Source organism: Blennius ocellaris (genome assembly GCF_963422515.1).
Source record: "Blennius ocellaris genome assembly, chromosome: 7".
Classification (NCBI taxonomy): Eukaryota; Metazoa; Chordata; class Actinopteri; order Blenniiformes; family Blenniidae; genus Blennius; species Blennius ocellaris.
Window position 1 is genome coordinate 4,746,660 of NC_137656.1, and position 21,059 is coordinate 4,767,718.

Sequence of the window (21,059 nt, forward strand, 5' to 3'; positions counted from 1 at the left end):
GGGTACTTCCACACTTCGTGACAGCCTGAAGGACAGTACAAACACCGCTGCAGCGTGGAGACGCAGGTTAGAATATATGTCCCTGCTGTATTTTATTGTATTTTTTGACACGGACGTGTGCATTTAGCCTTGACGGCAGTGGCTCGGATGCGATCAGCTGGCTGCTGGCTCGCGGAGGCTGCGAGCTAGCGGGGGCTGCTTCCACTGACCGCAGCTCCGCCGCTGGCTGCCGGAGGAGCCGGAACCCCCCCCCCCCTTAAAAAACCCGCAGTCACTCCGGGTCATGTCTGCGGGAAAACGCAGTGACAAAGGCGACGGCTCCAGGTCGTGGCACGGGTGTAGATTTATTGCGTGTTTTTTTTTATGAGGGGGCAAGATAAGCGACGCTGCAGTGTTTATCCGGTGACAGCGGCGGGTTGCTGGTGTTATTGTCGCAATCACGCGAGGCGGCCACGGCGCGAGCAGCTCTGTCCGCCCGGAGCTGGTTCGAGTCCCCGCCGTGACGGAGCATTTGTCCCGGGATGTGTGGTTCAGTGCCCATATGACAACGGAGCAAATCATCTCATGTGTCTTTGGTGGTTGTGACACACTGACTTGCATTCCTTCTATCGCCATTATAATCGCCGACGTACCGGAGAGCTTCACCTGTGCGACGATTTAATCTAATTATCGCGATTAAAATCGTCACTGTATTGTTGAGGTGTGGTAAAGGCTGGAGATTAAAATGTAAACACTGACTACGTCCCAGCAGCTGTCATTTTGCGAGCATTACGTTAGAGTTTGAACAAATTCATCCATGCAAGTCATGAGTCATTTAGTTCACAAGTCCTGCTGTTGTAATTAGGATTGATCTTCAATCTGTAGGGATTGAGCATCATAACTGTACATTTTTTCTACGATAAATCCTGCTATTCCTGCAACAAGAAATAATAAAAAAAAACGTTAAAAGTGGCGCTTGAAAGGCCAAAATGTATCATGATGCATCATTTAATCACACATATTACTTATTTTCTACAAAGAATAACCCAAACATTTTATTAAATGATTTGTCAACTATTTATTACATTTTAATAAGATTGGAATAATAAAATGGAAGGAAAAATGTAAATACAAGAAAATTATTTTTTTTATTTTATTTTATGCGGTATTATTAACTATCACTTGTTTTGCCACCTCTCACAAGAACCTCCTTCAAAAGCTACTTTTGCTTCAGCCTCTGATCATTTAACTCATAATTATTATAAACTTATTAATAGATATGACACAGACTGAAATATCTAAAACTAAATACTGTAAATAGACATTTTTTGGGAGGTTTGTCATTTTATTTGGTCTTTGTTGGTTGTATTCCCAAAGATATTGGTGCATTTTCTTATCAAAAAGAATATTGTTATGAGATAAAGCTGTGCCAGTTTAAGAATTAAAAGATAATCTCAACAAGTACGTGGGAATACCTGCAAGTTCAACCTCTTTATTTTTCCTGTGTGCAAGTGAAACTACCAGTGGACTTCTGCTTTTTGTTGTGATTGACTGAGATTACTCAAACTGTAGTCGTGTTGAGGTCCTCACTGAGGTTTCCCATTCTTCTGCTTTTCTCTCAAGGCGAACAACCGTCCATGCTGTGAAATTCTCTTTGTATTTTATTTTATTTTTTTAAATTCCGGGAGATAAAGGAGATTGGCCCATTTAACTGGTTTGTGTCGTCTCATGACTGTCGGCAATATGTGCTGACTGAAACACAACTGTAACACATCCGTGCCTCAATAGGAAGTTCATCTACAACGTTGTAGAATCTTTGCAGTTTGTTAGCTTTGTTGTTTTTTGGTACGTTTCCAGCTCGTAAATAGTATTGACTGGATTCAGGATGCTTGTCAACTTCCTGTCTGGCATTGTGTCTGGACGACTTGACATAGTTTCAGCAAATAAAACGCATTGCCGATTGAGCAGAACACCACACTTGAAACGTGAAGAAAGTAGTCCGAGTGCTGCTGCACAACCGTGACTCACCAAAGCAGCGACCAAAACGACTGAATAGGGACTTTTCACATTTCAACCAATATGGTACCAATACCAGTTACCTCGGAATGGTACTTTTGTGTGTTTATCCGGTAACCCTTAACTCCAACTACGTTGTGTTATTCCTTAATAATGCACAAATTAAAATCTTGCTCCAAGTACTCCTATTGTTTTCCTTACTCCCTCTGGAAACATTGTGCGACGGGGATTAATTGCGGGCAAATTAACTTTAAAACAAATGACCCATCTCATCAGCCTGGAGAAACATCTAGTGCTTAACCAGGAGCTTCCTCAGATTAGAAGCATGCCGGCTGCTGACTTTGCACTTTGCCTCGGAAATATTGCAGCGAGTGTGATTTGCGTCGCGTTTTGAAAAGCAGAATCATCGTTAGGCACAGTTTTCGGTACCCATCCCTATGGCTGAGTGCTGTCCGATCACTCTCCATCCACCGCTGTTGTTCTCGATCTTATTGCAGCTGAGAGTTATTGACTGCAGCCTTGCTTCAGAAAGCAAAATGTTTTCACGTTCCACCCCGGGAGTTGTTGCCGACGTCTAAATTATTGAGTCGTCATGCCAACGATCAACCAATGAACGTTTACGGATTTCACATGAGAATAGTGTGAAGGGAGTTAGCCACTAGTTCCAGCTTGTTTCTGTTCTTTCAACCAGCACATTTTGCGACCTCACCCACTCCCATCTGCCCAGTGGGAGGGTATGTAGGGCAGTAGGGCTTCATCCGATTGGCTGAATATGTTGACATCCAGAGAATGAAGAGAAACATAATTCATCAACCTGTTAACATTAACCCTTCATCCTTTTGTTGACGTCGGGTATCACGTTGGTCCTTAATGGAGTGGCAATTGTTGGTTTCCAATTCTTTTGACCTGATCTTCAACTGTTTACGCTATAATGATGCTGTATTAGTAACAGGAAATGACAAAAAGAAACTCAGCTAGGTGAAAAAGTTCCCATCAAGCAGGATAAACATGAAGCTTAATGCAGCAAATCCACACAAAGCCAAGATTAACATAATCTCACGTTAGATTCCCATTATGCCTTTTGCTCTGTGTGCTTGTATTATCGTAGCTGGGGGGGGGGGGGGTATTCTGCTCTTTGTGAGGCCCTTGATATTGATTGAGCAGAGCCGGTCTTGTGGATAATGTAGCACAAGGCTACGTGAAGCTTTCCCAGGCCGGAGGGAAGATGCACGTGAGATTGCAGCTCCCATTACGACTCACCATTTCCCCCCCTAATCATCAGTTGTTTAGTCTCGCCGTGTCAAAGAGCGTTAAATAACGTGTTTCACATAGCTTGAGACGCAGCTCCAAATGTCTTGTTTGGACCTGAGCGGCTGCCCACCACCCAAAGAATGTTCACTGCATTACCTTGGAGGTCTTCAGGAATCACAATTATGACGCAGACAGTATCTGTTGGGGGGAGAAAAACAACAAAAAATGGGCCTGTGTCGATGTTTATCGGCACAGATGCTACGTCGGGCAGCCGAGTTGAGTTGCAGCGTAGCATTCGTCGAGGAGATGCGGCGTGCAATTATAAACCAGCGGAGGATCACTTCTAATTAGCCCCCAGGGGAATAACCGGAACGTCACAAGAGGTTGAACACAACACGCACTGCAGGCTGGAATCAGTGTGGCTGCACACATAACCACCAGGGAGGAATGTTGTTACGATTCCCCCCACGCTACTACTGTTTGTTGATGTTTTTATTTGCTGATTTGGTTTAAGTTAACCTTTGCAGGATTATAAAAAAAAGAGCAGCTTGTCGATGTTGCTGATCTGCTGTCCCCAACTTCACTTTTGCTATTTCGAGGACAGGATATTTGTGTGGAGAGTCTTTGTCACACTGGATAACTCAAGCAGAGCGCCGCCTCCAATTACTGTAATATCTTTTGTTTGCTTACGCCCCAGAATGCTTAATGCAGGCGCTGATTCACCAAGCACTAGTGAACGTGACAGCGAGAACGCAGGGCTGTAGGTAATTACTGTAAAGCGCATATCTTCATTTTCTAATGTTCTGGCAAAACTCTTTCGTTGCGATGTGTGGCGCGTGAGAGTTTACATCCTCAATGGCTTTCCGTTTGCCCCGAGCAAGAGGGGCATCACAAAAGCTCCGGATGAAACCGGAGTCACTGAAAACACAACTTTTTTAGAAACATTCCGAATCCACTTCAGGGTAAACGCAACTTTTCGAAAACGCTTCTACTGTACACGTGCACAAACAGCTGTAATAAATAGTTATTCTGCACGTGCACAAGTAGACGATCATTAGAATTTGCCACCGGAGTGTCGGCTGCCATGCTGGGTGGCCTATTCCATCCATTGGGAGTCATTTGGGGTTCAGAGTCTTGTTCAAGGACAGATGGACAGGTGGAGAATTGAACCTGCAACCTTCCGACTGGCAGGCGACCACTCTACCAAACAAGCCACAAGCCTTAATAACCCAGATTATTTCGCCATATGTAATATATATATATAATATATATAAAACAAGAACTTAGTTGGTCTTGAGTTGCAGCTGTGCTGAAACATGTTTGAAAGGATGTCCTGATGCTCTTTTTAGTTTCTGCTTGTTTTTTTGTTTTTTTTAGATTCAAATTTCAAATCTTGGTGACAGAAGCGTCTGAATAATAGACTCCAATATGAGTCAATCCCACTATTTCAGAGCAATTTCTTTGCAAAAAAATAATAATTTACTGAGGTGTTCAGTGAATGACCAAGGGTCATAGGTACCAAATTGTTGATCGACACAATCGTCCAACATTTTTGCAGTTGAACTTTGAATTTTTTAACTGGAATTTTATTGTCATAGATGTTATATACCTTATAGGAACATAGGGGCATGTCGTATGTAACGATGCAAAGTTAATGTGATCTGGGTGAGGTTGGTCGTACATAATGACTCCTAAAATGTCCAGGAGATGAATAATTAATGACGCTCACTGCTGTGAGTTGTCCCTCCCCCTCCTTCTCCCCTCTTTCTGTGTAAGTGGTATGTTCCTGTTGCTGTTACAGCCCACACACGCACACACACACACACACGCACACACACACACACACACACACACACACACACACACACACACACACACACACACACACACACACACACACACACACACACACACACACACACACACACACACACTCACTCCACCCCTCCGATCCTCGTCCTCCAAAGCCCTGCACACCCCACCCGGTGTCAGGGGGGGATCAGCTGTGCCAGTCCCGGCAGACCACACACACACACACACACACACACACACACACACACACACACACACACACACACACACACACACACACACACACACACACACACACACACACACACACACAGCGTGCTGGCGAGTGAACAAAGCCACTGGCACTGCCAATGATCGCCGGCCATGCCTCGGCGCTTCGCCTCTCCTCTTCTCACGATGCCGTGAGGGGGAAGGCATGACACCATTGTCGTCGCCCGTTCTCGTCGGAAAGACGCAACTTTGGGGAAGGGGGCCGAAAGCGGTCGGTGTTTTTGGACTTGCGTTGGAATTTTTATCATCCTGTCTGCCACTGATGCGTTGAGATGCTGGCTGAACGCAGAGAGAATAGCAGGTAGGGGGAGAGAAAAAAATCGGAGCTGGCTGCTGAGCCTGTCACCGTGGCGACCGCACGGGCTGTTTACGGTTACCGCTGTAATGACAAACGGCACATTTGTTGATGTTATCTCTATGTGGCAGTCGTGTTGCTTACCTTAAAGCTATGAGGTGCCATGGTTATGTCAGGTAATCGGGTAACAATATTAGCATTTTAACTTTAAGACAGTAGTATTCTTTAAATAACAGTAATTATATAAATGTTAAGGTATGATGGAAGTGCTTGGACCTTAATGGGGAAAGCGTAGAGCACGATTGATGTAAAGAGATGTAAGTTCAGGCTTTAATCCTTTATGGAATTGTTTTATCTTTCTATATATTTACTTGATGTACTTGTTGAGGTACTTTGTCAGGAAGTTGAATCATTTATTTATTTCTTTACTTATTTACTATCTTGCTTATAAGGATATGTATATACATATATATCGTAGTTGTGTTATATTTTATACATATATCTGTTAAAAGAAAATGCCCTTTTCCGACTGAGATAAAATGGGAATGTGGAGTAATTTATTTCAACATTTATTTCATATTTACCCCACAGGGGAAAAAAAAAAAATAGATGGTAAGGAATTCGATATTGTAAACAATTTAAAGCTGGAGGGATAGAATTTAAAACAGGCTGGCAGTAGATGTATGTTGTGTGGGTGTAAATAAAGGCTTCACTCCTACACAACATGGGAAAGGCTGTTTAACGGTTTACAATTTCTCCCAAAAAATATCTCAAGACTAAACGCAGCAGTTGTCACCCAGGCTTCCTGGAGGTAACTCCGCATATGCACAGCGATAACATGTAAACTCCTTATAGAAAGAGCTCCTAAGCATCCCACTAAACAAAAAAAGTAACCCATTCACTTCTGTGCAGCAACATTTCATATAGTTTTATTTATAAATGTATTATTTCACATTGTCAGCTTGTTGGACTATAAAATGTTGAGAACTCAATTGGAAATATTCATGTTGGAAAAAACGGAAACAACTTCTCGTCACCACAAAACTGGCAAAATAGTTTGTTTGCTATATTATGTAAACCTACAATGACAAATCCACACAACATAGAGTTAGCGAATCATGGCTCTTTTCATTCTTCCCGGTCTGCACAATTGTCTGGTCATTGACGGCATTCTGCTTTCATAACGGTGATTCTATTTCACAATATTTACCATTGGAGTGATAAATTTGTGATATTTAGCAAATATACAAGTTGCTCTAACTTCACCGTGTAAAAACTTAATTTTTTTTGTGTTGCTGTGAAATGTCGGTGAGTTTTAAACAAGGAGGGCTTTTTGTTCCAGCAAACAGGAGAACTTCTGTATGTTTGCTGTGGTCAGTTTTGTAATAGCGTTTGGATTACTGTTGCTTCAACAAAACATTTCTTGCTTCACATCAGTTTAACAAATTGGTGGGTTTAATTGTACGATGCATGTATTTCTCAGGGTTCACGTTCATCACCACCGTCAGGGGTCAAATCAAGAATCGAACAAAAACTAGTTCTGCTTTGTTGCAGGATGTCAAGATGATCATCAATTGGTCCTTTTACTGGGTTTTGCTGCGCATGCGCAAAAAATGGACGGCATGCCAAAATCCCGAAGGATTAAAACAAAAAACCAGGATGTGTCGTAGTGCACATGATATTGTTTTGGTAGGGATTTTATTTATGGCTGTTTCTTGTAACAGTTGCACCTCATTATGGATTATTCAGTATCTTGTTGACAATAACAATTTACCATTTGCCCGGTGGGTGTTTGTACACTTGACACTGTACCTACACAGTCTTTTACTTTGTCCACTTTCGTGTTTCATTTTGAAAAGTTTGCGTTTCCCTTAGTTAATGCCAACTTATATTTTTCTACTTTGTGGAGCCCCCCCCCCCCCCTCAGTTCTCACGCGCTCTGGTGAAATGTTGGACATAAGGCATTCCTGAGATTACATCACTTCCTCCAGAGAAGCACCCACACAGGCCTTTGAAGAGACGAGTTTTTCCAGGGCACTGGCTGCCTTCATCTCCCAGGAGTTGGTGCTAACTCTGCGAGACATTCATTGAAGCTGGCGTTCGCTTAAAGAGAATACTTTGAAAAGAACTGGAGGGCCAAGAAAGCAAGCTCGGTATCCCGGTGCAAGGGAAAAAGGACATTCCATTGATGCCAATGACTTGTTTTGTTTGCTTCGGCCAAGACGAGATGTGGTTTGACACTCTCAGACAGCACTGGTAATGCTTAGGGTTGCAGAGTCTTATTTACAGTCCAGAACTCCTAGAAACTCTCAGGGGCTTTGAGTTGTCAATCTCCTTCCAATCAAAGATACTACCTCTACCCCTGTTCCACCAACCCCCCCCCCCCCCCCCCCCTCCCCTGAGGATGCAGTGTGCTGTCTCTTTGCAGAGGGCAACTTCTGGTCATCCCAATATACATATATATAAAGGTCATAGAAAAGAGTGACGCAACAGACCTGCTAAGTCCAGACTTACGTTTTTTTCAGATCTCAAAGTTCTGCAAAAAATAATGCTGCGCAAGGATTGTAAATTGCGTGCACTCACGCTGTCAGTCATTTTGAACCCTTTCTGGCGACTCTTGGGTACATCCATTCTACCGTGACATAGTTTGGATCAGCAACTAAGATGTCCTCTTATAAACTTTAACTTGGTCACAGTGCAGTGGTACAAGTGGTGCAAGAAGAGTTTTTTTTTTTTTTACCACCTTCCAGGTCAGAAATTAACAAGATTCAAGAACTGTTTCACAAATCATTTAAATTTTTTTTGTATAATTAGAAATTCCTTTATTACCTTATTACCTTGAGGCATATTTAATTTCAGGAAAACTCTGATTCTGAGTTGTATCCATGAGCACTTTGATTAGCACTATAATTTGCTGGATGCAGTAGTTATACAAACTCCCTTTTTCGGGGGTGCCCTTCGGTAAGCTTGTCTTAATAGACTAGGAGGGACGTACAGAAGTCAGATATAATTGAATGATTAATTAGTTGTAGCTATTGGCTAAATACATCACTGGTTGCTTATATGTGTGTCTAGATTTTTAATTCTTGTAAGACACCGAACAGAAATGTTTCCAGACTTGGGGAAGGTATACATTTCATTCAAAGCAATAATTCAGGAGGATGGTGAAGGACTTAAATGTGTAGTCTCGTTGGCTGAAGGGTGCAACCAGATGTGAGTCAGTAGTTAAACTTCTTGGATGTTTAAAGAAGAATTAAGTGCTACTGTTTGTTGATGAGCTGCTGGGGCCTTTCTGTGTGTGGTTTGCATGTTCTCCCCGTATGTGCGTGGGTTTACTCAGTGTACTCTGGTTTCCGACCACGGTCCAAAGAATGTATGTGAGGTTCATTGGTGACTCTAAATTAGTGTGTGTGTTTTTACCCTGTGATGAACTGGTAACCTGTCCAGCATGTATCCTGCTCGAGCCCATAGTTGGCTGGGATTAGCTCCTGCGCAGGATTGAGCATTATAGAAGATGGAGGTGATGCATGTATGTTGATGACACACTCATTCAGACATCCGATAATACTGAACCAAGTTTCATGGAATTGGAGTGTTTAGTGCTACTCAATAAAAAAACAATCAAATAAACAATCTTTTTCTGTCCAGTGTTCTCCAAAAAATTCCGTCCACATGTCACTATGAATACGCCTCAACAGGATGCCTAAAGGCATGCAGTACATATGACAGGCTTTTAGGGGCGCTGTGACTCACCACATACGTCATACGTTTGATAAATATAACATCCGCTTATTAGACCTACTAGCATCAGTGGCTTCTGCAGCACGACGTGTAAGATGTGGCAGATGTGCGTCAAAGATCAATAGATTAAAAAAAGGTATTTTACATTTCTTTGTTGTCTTCATCTAACTTGTTAGCCAGCTGTGCTAACAATTAGGCTATTCCTTCAGAAGAACACCAAGTAGCTCTAATATAATGGCTGATCACACAGTTCTGGTTGTATAATTTTTTTTTTTTTACATATTATCTTTAATAGTACTAAAACTATTACATAATTCAGAACAAATTAATATACCACCTTGTTTTTTGGTTCTGTCATGATTTATTACAAATGTATTTATTGCTTTATCAACATTTGGAAGTCAACAAAGTTTTACAAGTCAACATCTAGTAATATCTACGGCACTTGCTTGTGTTGACAACAGATCTTCTTTTCAATCCATTACCGTTAAAACGTGTATTGTGCGGCCTTGAAAGACACAAATCATTCTTTGTTCGGTAAGAGTTATGGTTTCCCTCAAAAAGTCAGCCAACAGAAAAGAAAAGGCTTTCGGTCAGGCACATGTCCTTTTAATCGCTTTATCAATCAATCACAGCCTGGGTCATTTAAGCCACCAAGTGAGTTTCCCATATCTTGTGGGTTCAGTTTGACCAGCAGCGTGAGGTTTAAGTCCAAGTGAAGAGTCCCGGGACAACAGATCGTCCCTTTCACTGCAGCCTCTGAATACCAAGTAGGAGGGGTGAGTTGTAGTGGAGTGTTTGTCTGCAGATTACTGCCCTCTCTTCTGTTGATTTTCCAGCTCGGCCTTATGCTTCCTTGCTTGACATGTGTTTGGCCCAGCTAGTGGCCCCCGGCCCCGCTGTGCTCCGACCATTCTCCCAGCGCTGTTGTCTGCTTCAGTGACTCTCGGTTACACGGGGACCTCGTATCACCAGTCAGCAGTGTTCACAGTCAGCATTGTTCCCAAATACATGCTGGCTACAGTCTGCAGGGAAGAACATGTTATGGCAAAAACAGATTAATTTTTATTTTAAGTTGAGTACAACTCAAAATTATTAGCTTGAATTTGAATTTACTTCTGCTCGGTTCGATGTAACCGTACTCAACAAAATCAATGAAGGGAAGTGGAAACACAGCATGTATTTAAATCTATGTTAACATTTACAGGTTTGGTGACGGTGGCACACAGATAGGATAACATTGCCTTTGTTGTGCTACAGTTCAGATCAATGTTGTGGTTTACATTTTTCACGGGACATTTTGTCGCGTCATCTTGGGGAATATTTAGTCCGCTTGAATCTAACCTGTGTGTTATTTTAAAAGTGCATTGTGCAATTAGAAACTGGGGTTTGTGTGGTTGAGAGCGAAATGCCATAAAACACCACGTATGAGTCTTAAAGCTACAAATACCGCTTTGTAAATGAATAGGGTAAGATTTAGATGAAAAATAAATGCAATGGTTTGTACATCTTGTAAACACACATTTCATTCATATTAGATATAGACAGTATGACTACACAGAAATATGTCGCTGATAATAAAAAAAAATATCTGAAGTACCATTTATTTGTGACGTTCCATTAACATCACTTGGTTTGAAGACTGCATTTTAGAGAGGCGCAGTTTTTTTCTGAAATATTAACATTGACTGAAGTTGACTAATCTGCAAATGAATTACGCCCAAAAGAGACGATTTTCAAAACCTCAAAGACTGAGATCAAACCTTAAAATGACATTATCTGCAATTCTGAATTGAATTTTGTCAATATTGGATTGCTGGCACTGCTATATCAGGAGGCTCGATCCTGTACTGGAAACCACTGTGTTGGCACTGAGCACTTGTAGAAAACTCTGCTGGTGAACAAAGATCACAGTGTAATGCACAATTAAAGCTGAATCAGCCAGAGAAGAAGGTCACGGTCGGTGATGATCAGGGGCAAGAGAACCAGCACTGTTATCACGAAGAACAAGGACAGAGACATTAACATCATCTGCCTGTATTTATCCCAGATAGCTTAATATTCACCAACCACATTGCACATTGGTTTTACCGAATATCTTGCCGGACTACCTTTTAATGACAAGACCCACCAAAGATTCATTATTTCAAATCATCAATTGACCTTTGACTCATGAGTTTTCCCAGGATCTAGTCTTGGTCTGTTTTCACAGGTTTTAGCGGGTCTCCATGTGAAGCCCGCAGAGACTCTTCAAACAAATCCTGGTCTCTCTACAGAGGCTTTCTGTCAGTGCTTCTTGTTCTTTGTTTCCACTGAGAGCTTTGCAGCTTTAACCAGTGACTCAGGAAGCTGACCAGTTGGATGTGCTATTTTTAACCCAGCAGCCCGGCCACTTCTCCTTTTGGATTCTCGATTTCAGCAAGATTTTCTTTCCCACCTGCTGCTTTCCTGACACTAATAAGAACCGGCCACAGCCATTTATTTTTTTAAAAACTGGAAACATCTTTATGGTGTGAACGCCCCCCCCCCCCCCCCCCCCCTCTAGGCACCAGTTGGCTCCGTTGTTTGTGGACTACTGCAAACCTGCCGGTCCATCCAGTGCAGGATTTGATTCGATTAATTTGCGATGGGAACAGTCGAGAGGCTCATGTCCTGGTAAATGCTTGAAATGAGAAGCGGTGGCTGTGCTCGGATGATTGAGTGCATGCGTCATGACAGAAAGGGGAAGGATGTCGGAAGGAGAGAGGGGAGCACTGAGAACACGCTGTCATTTCATCAGTGCTTCAATCTGCGTCGGCAGTAATTCATCTTGGCCTCCATGCACACAGTTCTGGTAAATACTAGTGGGGAAAAACATTTATAAAGTCACCTGTTTCTGGCACCGAAGCAACAGCATCGCATTACTTTAGTGAAATTAGTGACGCAGTCACGATTGTAAAAGTTGAAAGAGTTTAGGAGCCGCTGTCTCTATAGCTTTGTCATTAGCTGTTAGCTTTAGCGTCAACCAGAGCTGTGATTTTAGCAGTAATTATTTAACTTAAATCCTGTTTACTGAAGGAGCGCCTCAATAATCCTGATTCAGTTATCAATTATAGAGCATCTTCCTCCCACTTATTGATATTACTTCAGCTAACATACAGATTCTAGACGATCTTCCTCCCACTAACATCCAGATTATAGAGCCTCCAGCTAATTCATTGTGTCCTTTTGAATTTGCAGAACATGAATGCATAGTACAGGGAAACACAATTTATCGATAGGGATATTGCATGTGTTGATATGACGATAAGTTTGTATTACATTGTGCAGCTTTAAAAGCTCGTTGTTCGGCTCCAACGCCATAAAAAGGTACCCTAGAAAACATCCTGTCACTGAGGCGCTCGCGTTGTTTGGACGAGATCCGCTGCTCGCCGCATGACTTGTTGTTTGTCGCTTATCTCCTACTGGCAGAGTTGGTGGCTAGCGGGTAATCGGCGTGGCGTCTATTGCTGCCGATGCAGGCTGTATCGTAAACGTCAAGCCTGGGCCTTTTTAGGTCCTGTCTCCTTTCATGTGCACAAAACATGCCCGAGATTTAACACAGCTGTATGCGTCCTCATGAAATTTTCTTTCAAATTGAAGAGAAACAGCCCCGGCAGCTGACATGACGAGCTCATTGTGGAAAATCAAAGACTGCGCTTCCAACAGTTTCTTTGATTTCCCTCCATTTATCAATGTCTTGTTTGTAGCTGATTGATGTTTTGTGGTAGCTTGTTTTGCGATTTCCCCCCCAACACGTCTTTTAATGAAATGGAAAGTGCAGAAACTCTTGTCTGTTTGGGACAAAGGGAGTGTCCAAGTTAAAGGGTTCAAATTCTGGATAAATCATGAAGTCATCCGATGTGAGGCGGACTTGTGGGGAATGTTCAGGCGTTGGTCGGTCCTGTTCTGTGACCAAAACGGGTTTCAGTCGGGGGGGGGGGGGGGGGGGGGGTAATTTCATTAGTGCCACAGATGCCAGGTTCTTGTAAATCACAAAATCACACTTGGAAGCTCCTTTATGGCCGTCTGTCTCTTCCATTGCACTGCTCTCCACATTCTCCCATCTTTTATGATGCTCCTTCGCAAATGAATGGGATGAGGGGGAAAGTCGACGTGGCTTTGTGAGGTGTCCATCATGAGAATGCAGTTGTTCAGAAAGAAACAAGAGACTCCAGATCTGTATCACCTAGAATATGGGTAAAAATTCTGACGTGAATGGGAAAATTGTATTAGATAAAACAAATGTGACAGATTTGTTGATTTTGAAAATTAAGTACAAGGCTCTTTTCCTCTATGCAAGACTATGGACGAGAGCTACACGATATATAGCAGATTTATGATTACGGGACGTCCAAATTGCAAACGACAGACTTAACTTAAGTTTCCATGTACTGTAGATTCAGGCTTCGAATATCAACATGTTTGACTAATCAGATGAGCCCTGTTACACTAGATTCCCACCCACTAGGAAAACAGACATGACTGAGGTCATAAAGTGTATTAAAAAAAACGAAAGCAGTCACAGCTCATGTAAATCATGGACAAGAGAAAAGACGCTGTTACTTAGAACAACTAATAAAAGACAAAGACATAAACATTATCTACTGGTGTGTTTGCAAATCATACCAATATTGCAGTACTCGTCATTATCACACGTTCTCCTGTTACCTTGAGCCAGTTAAAATCTTTCAGATCAACTCCGCCATCTCCCGTCTGCTCCGGTGTCCCCCAGGGCTCTGTCCTGGGCCTCTTTCTCTTCATTTATCTTCTTCCACTTAGCCATATTGTTCGTAAACATAATCTTCAATTTCACTGTTATGAGGACGACACCCAGTTCTACCTTTCCACCAAAGTCTCACAAATCATGCTGTTTATTGAGAGATTTCTTAAATTTTCCACAGAGCGGTTTTTAAACTGCCGTAGAGGCAGAGACTGACAGCTCTGTAGCTCCCACTAGTGGTCAGCATCTGCATGACGCTGTGTACATAAATACAACAGTAAAGCACTGATATTTCTGGGGCCTCATTGTGAGGTGGTGCAAGTTTCAAGCATGGTTAAAAGGCTTTTCAGCAGTGCCAAATTTGCATAAATAAAGATTAAAATAAGTCTTTCCGTCCATTAGACATGCCACATTTTTTTAACAAAACCACAATGGTTGATGTAATTTAGTACAAGAAGTTCATTGAAACACCTTGATTACTGGTAAGCTTCCGGAGCCCATGACAAACTATTCAAACAAGGATTTCTCTCACTGCTGATTACCTTTTAGTCTTTGGAGGAAAATGTTTTCCTGCTCCTTTACTAGTGTACAAAATGGATTCAAGCCTTTTTCTTGACTCGTTTCATGCAGTTAAAGTAACAACTTGAAGCCCGATAGAGAAAACGTGATCGGTGTGTTGTTAGCATTGGTAGTTTTTTAATCTTGGGATGAGTTGAGTTTTAAAAATCTGTCCGTCAATAAAAGGAAATTGGGGAAGTTCCTTCATTTGTCACATGGATTTTCAGGATGAATCCGTTTATTTTTGGATGTATGAAAACACAAAACCCAACAGTTTCTTCCTGAAAACCGAAACCAACCTGATGTAACTTTGGAACTTTATAAAACACTTTCCGTCAAGCCTCATTTGTCACGGGCATAGATGTAACTCAATCCGGTGGTAACTTGAAAGTGATTACGTGTGATGAGTTTTCCATAATATGCTGCATCCCCAGAGGCTCCTGCTCCATCATGTGGGGTGGAAATAAAAGAGCCCTCCATTGTTTGTTTGCCCAGGAGCACGGTACCATCGCTGTGATTGATGAGCAACTTTGTTTTGCTCTCGCAGAGTGTTGATTCAGATTTTTTTTTTCTTCTTCTTTTTCTCTCACTGCCAGATGTTAATCTACATTGTGTGTCGGTTTTCGCGCTGCTGTGAAATCTCCTAGCAACTATCGAGAAGCCGACATGTGGAACGAATGGCTAAATTTATAGCAGCGGTGCTAAAGGGAAGCGACGTGCAAATTTAAAATGAGTCTGTGATGTTTATCTCTTGAAGTAAATCATTCAAGATGGAAGCATTCAAACAACCTGTGATGAAGTGGAGATGAAAGACTGAAGGGATTTTGTCAAAATCTGCTTTCGACGTCTGATTTCAATGCTAATGAGACCAAACCTCTGCCTGGTATTATTTTATTTATGCGTCAGCCCCAATCAATGTTTTGTTCCAAATATTATGAACAGAGATCAAACCTTGCATATTTGTTTATCGGTGCTGTGACATGAAGGTTTAAAGCGTCATGGTCACAATACAAAGATTTGATTTACTGGCATCACATCTTCATGATCAGCCATCTGCATTTATCTACAGTGGGTAAATGAAGTAGTGCACATGTCACAGTCTTTTCTCAGTAAATGTATTTGTGAATGTGTCATTGACAAGGAATTTGAACCAGATTGATGTAAATCTGCACGTATAAACAAAAATGTAGATATCCAGGCTGCAGGAGTGTTTCTTATCCATGATTAATTGTAGGTGCTGTGTTGGATTTTAATGTGTCAATTCACATTATTACATTCATTAATCATCTTTTCTTTGCATTGTTTCAACTGTGGTTGGAATGTCATGTCAGCAGCACCTTCAGAAAATATATGGGATAATAGACATCCTGCAATTGTTAATCCTTCATTGAGCATTTATTGTATTTATCTTAGATATCACATAATATTCAATAACAATACGAATCGTCAAGAAAAAAAATCCAAAATATGAAACCACTTATTCAAGTGGGAAGGATTAATTTGGATAAAATTACACAATGGTATCACACTATCACAGAAAAGAAAAGCCAAATGGCTATGCTATGTGTTCATTAATTTCTTGTCATTTTAAGAGAATTTATCACAATATAACCTAAAAACGGTGGTATATTATCACTTTATAGAGAGATTTTTGTAATTTCTCAGAGGTAGTTTGCCATTTTGAGCAGATGTGATCAATAATTAGTTTCTTATAAATGATATCCTCTTTGTGGAACTCCAAATAAAATCCCCTGTGGTAGACTTGGGGATGTTTGAATATTGTGGCTGAGTGTTTGTCCTCCTCCTCCCTCGCAGGGCTGCGTTTGCCCTGACAAAGCCGCTCAAGATGAATATGGTGAAGAGGATCATGGGGCGGCCGAGGCAGGAGGAGTGCAGCCCCCAGGACAACGCCCTGGGCCTGATGCACCTGCGCCGCCTCTTCTCCGAGCTGTGCCACCCGCCGCGCCACATGACGCAGAAGGAGCAGGAGGAGAAGCTCTACATGATGCTGCCCGTCTTTAACCGGGTGAGCCCGCCTCGGTCGCTTCGGATGGAAGCACGGTGCAAAGGAAACCTTGCGTTTTCCCTCCGATTTCGAGTTTTCAATATGTTTTACAGGAAGGTTGATTTATGAATGAATCTGACTCAATGGAGCAAAATATGTATGAGTGAGAGGTAAAAAAAATCAAATTTGGCCCAGTTAAAGTAAAAACGGAAAACCTTCGTAACATTTTGGGATCTGTTAACAGACAACAGCAAGTTTTGGAAAAACGGCTCCCAAGGTGGAACCTTTTGAAAACTCTGATTCTCTCTCTGTGGAAATGGGTGAAAACGCAACTTTTCTGCAATGCTGCTACTGCACCTGCGAACCACGGGCCATCCTCAATAGTTCTTCTGCTCATAGGGGAGTAGATGGACAATCACAACAATGTTGGCCTCCAGAGTGTCATGACAACCTATATGTACAATATGTACACATATTTCTTTGCCTCATTTATTTAATATATTACTATGAATTAATCTAAATAACAATATCTCACTGGGATCCAGTCATAATTTGGGATCTTACCGTGTCTGATGTGAAGAATTTGGACTGTTTTGCTAATATAGTTGATTGTTGATGTAACTTTCCATATTTGTAGTTATTTTAGCCGCCGTGGCATCATGTAGACAAGACATGGAGCAAACCAGGTGAATGTCAAAATGTGTTATTTCACTGTTATGCGCAGCGTCTCCTGTTCAGGTGACTGCTCGGCTTCATTCACTCACTTTGATTCATGTCAGAACGGAGCAGCGGAGCTCTCCCAGTGCAGCAGCAGGTTGAGAAAGCTGGATGAGGGAAAGCGTTGTGCTCCCTATGAGCTGCCCTGGAAAAGGCTTCGCCTGCATTGTTCTGTACAAGTAGGACACAGCGGGGGGGGGGGGGGGGGGAAACCCAGAGAGGCTCCAAACACAGGACGATACCTGTGTTTTCTCTCCCGAATAAAGCTCGGAAACTGCAGAGAAATCCATAATTCTGACAAGGATGTCATGTTTCGACTCTCGGATGATTAATGTTGGCTGTGTTTTTGTTGTTGCCTCAGGTGTTCGGGAACGCTCCGCCCAGCAGCATGACGGAGAAGTTCTCCGACCTGCTGCAGTTCACCACCCAGGTGTCCCGACTCATGGTGACCGAGATCAGACGGAGGGCCTCCAATAAATCCACCGGTGAGTCCCAGGACGTCGGGGCTTTGATGAAGGAAAACAGAGAGTCCCAACTGAATACAGTCTTGTGCAAATCATTTACATCCCATACGAGTTGTTAAACGAGAGAAACCCACTCCAGATGAAATTGGGCTGTGAACTTAAATGAATTTGACACCCCTGTGTTGGAGGTTTTTCCATTGAGATCTTCAGAAATGGAGATTTTTAACTCTGACATACAGGGTTCTCAAGAATATTTATAAAATGTCCCTTTTAACTTGGAGTTTTAGTCACCACTGTTAAAAAAAAAAAGTCCTAAGAATACAAAAATGTTAATAATGTCGAAACAAATTTGTTGGAGAGTGTAAAATTGAGAATTAACGTTCTATTTCACAAGTTAGAGTTAAAAAATATCAATAAAAAGGCTAAAATTCTTCCTTATTTCTCATCTTAATAAGAAACCGTGTTTCAAGTGCCCCGCGAAAACATAGATACTTGTAAAAGTGATGTATTCTGTAATTGTTTTCAGCCAGAATAATCAGTTTTAAAGAAAAAAGAAAAACGTGGGCGTTATCAACCTAGTCACTTCATCATAATCACCTCATTAACGGACAATATAACATTTCAAAGAGCTGTGGGAAAATTAAATCCACTGTTCACAATATTAAAGTTTCTTGGAATTTAAAGACATTTCTGAACTCGAGGGACTCGGGGAGCTGAAAACCAACAAGATTACTGCCATCGGGCAGCTCTTTATTAGGAACAGACATGGAAAATCCTGCATGGAGAAACAGAAAAACAGACTCAGTGGTTTCTGTCTGCTTCAGGTGTTTGCACAGGTTACGGTGACAATGAAGGCAATGATTGGCTACGACACGCTGAGCTTATATTGAAGTGTTGTTGAAGCTCTTTCCTTCAGATGTGCACCTAAAACAGAGGCCTTAAACCTTGAAGGAGCTTTTTCCTTCTCTTTATCGCTCACTTTGAGCGATTTGATCAATGAGCTCTCATATAAGGAATCAGCAGCGAATGAGAGAAAAGAAGAGGGAGAGGAAACCAACAATACAGGAGTGAGATTTATTGCTTGAAATCTTGTCAGTCTCAGGGAGTTTCCAATCCAGCGTTGCTTTAATGTGACATGAAAGGTGAGTTTTCACTTCAGGTGAGGCAGAAGCTCGCTCTCTCTCTCTATATCGCACAAAAATATGGCACAGATGAAAATAAAGATGTCTTGACTTCGACATTTGTTTGCTCTCATTCATCGACTTATCAATAAACAAATAATATACAGCCTTTGTTTATACCCTCTTTCATATAAGCGTTTGTTTTAAAGTTCTCAGATGTTTGACAGACAAGTAATGAGAAAAAAAACACTGTAAATACAAGACTGGAAAAGTTTTAGAATTAAATGAACTGAGCCAGGATTGAAAAAAAAAAAATCTTTTACAAAGTAAACAGAAAACAGATTTCTGGTCATAACTATCAGCACTAGAAATTACATTTTCTTTCTCATGCTTCTTTACATTATTTTTTGTGTGTGAGCCACATGGTTTACCACCCAGCAGCACCGTCTGTTTACCGCAGGAAGCTTCGCTTTCCATCCACCTAACTGGACGTGTGTGTGTGTGTGTGTGTGTGTGTGTGTGTGTGTGTGTGTGTGTGTGTGTGTGTGTGTCTGTATTTTCCTCTTCAGAGGCCGCCAGCCGAGCCATCGTCCAGTTCCTGGAGGTGAACCAGAGTGAGGAGGCGAGTCGCGGCTGGATGCTTCTGACGACCATCAACCTGCTGGCTTCCTCAGGACAGGTCAGGAACAAAACAAAACAAAGAAGTTTGGTTCTGTATGTGTTTGGATTCGAGTATTTCTGTGTGTGGACTGAGTTTTCTCAGGGATCCTTTGGGAATTGCCTTCAGACTCGAGTACAGAGATGTGGAAATAAATAGTAGGAGGCTGTAAAACGGTTTAGAAAAAAAAGAGCTTTGTCGGCTTTCTGGATGTATTTGCATTTCCCACCCCCCCTCCTTCATCTCCCAGCTGGGGGGGACGGACTATTGGGACCTCCAGGAGTGGAGTTTGGATTTCTTTGTAGAAACTTATTTTACTTTTTGAAGCTCTTAGATTTAATTTTGTAGCTGGTAGGTGTGAATGTGTATTTGTGGGTTGTGTGGTGAACGAGGTTCGGCTCCAACTGCGAGTGAACCGAAGCTTCATTAATTGGGTAAAGAAGATCAATGAATAAAAAAAGGCTTGTACGGAAGAAAATCTCACCTTTCATGTCTATTTGCACTCATTTAAAGTTCCAGAGAATCTTAGGCCTTGTTTACATGACAACATGAAAGCAGGAAGCTTTGTCCTTTTACTCGACAACCGTGGTCGGAGTGGCTGAAAACGCCATTTTCTGAAAACGGCTCCAAAAGGGGGAACCTTTTGAAAACGAGTCTGGGAAATACAACTTTTCTGAAACGCTCCTACTGCTCATGTTCACCACCGCAGAAAGTAAATACTTTTTCCTGCACACGTGTCAATAGATAGACAATAAACAGCAATGGCGGCATCCAAAGTGTCATGAGTTTCAGTCCATGCCACATTTTAGTCGATGACGTTAAAGTGTTTACACCAGCTGGAACCGGACGTTTTTTTCTTTTTCTCTCCCAACTTTTGTCCTTCGGCCCTCAGGTGTAAAATATTTAAAGGCATGTCAATTGGCTAAATGTTTGAAATGAGTTAATCGCACACTTTTTGTGAATCGCATCAAATTTGCTTGACGAAAACGGATTGACTCGTACATAGAGCTCCGTTGCTGTGTGTCCAGATCATATAAGGTTCTGTTGTTCCTACGAATGAAATGTCGTGAAAAGTTTTTTACTCTCCTCAAAAAATATCCGGCTCAAGAACGTCTTTACTCTCGTCTCACCTGGAACGGATCGATGATGTAACGTCACTCCCTGGATGCCTGATCTCAGATCTGGCAACTATAAAAGCGTCTTGCACTTTGACGGCAGCATCACCTCGTTGCTGGCGGCTATTGTACCTGGAGGATACGACCATGTCAGGAAACAGACGATGCTTCATTCAATATTCTATGTTACAACATCAACACATACTAAGGTCACTTTTTTTTTTTGTTTTTTTAGCAGACTCCTAACATTGCAATGGGGTTAAACAAGGAAAAGCGTAGCTCCCACGGTACCCCGTCTGTTTCTGAGTCTCCGGGT

At 41.9% G+C, this 21,059-nt stretch overlaps 1 protein-coding gene across 9 annotated transcripts in view; it reads left to right on the forward strand.

The window, feature by feature from the left end:
* Positions 1 to 21,059, forward strand: part of wdfy3 (WD repeat and FYVE domain containing 3) — an 85,853-nt gene that overhangs the window by 265 nt on the left and 64,529 nt on the right. For all 9 annotated transcript variants that reach the window (XM_080499423.1, XM_080499424.1, XM_080499427.1 and 6 more), the window contains exons 2-4: positions 16,479 to 16,689; positions 17,747 to 17,870; positions 19,540 to 19,649. In XM_080499423.1, the coding sequence (XP_080355549.1) occupies positions 16,510 to 16,689; positions 17,747 to 17,870; positions 19,540 to 19,649 (414 nt within the window). In that variant the 5' untranslated portion in view covers positions 16,479 to 16,509. The remainder of the gene's footprint in view (positions 1 to 16,478; positions 16,690 to 17,746; positions 17,871 to 19,539; positions 19,650 to 21,059) is intronic.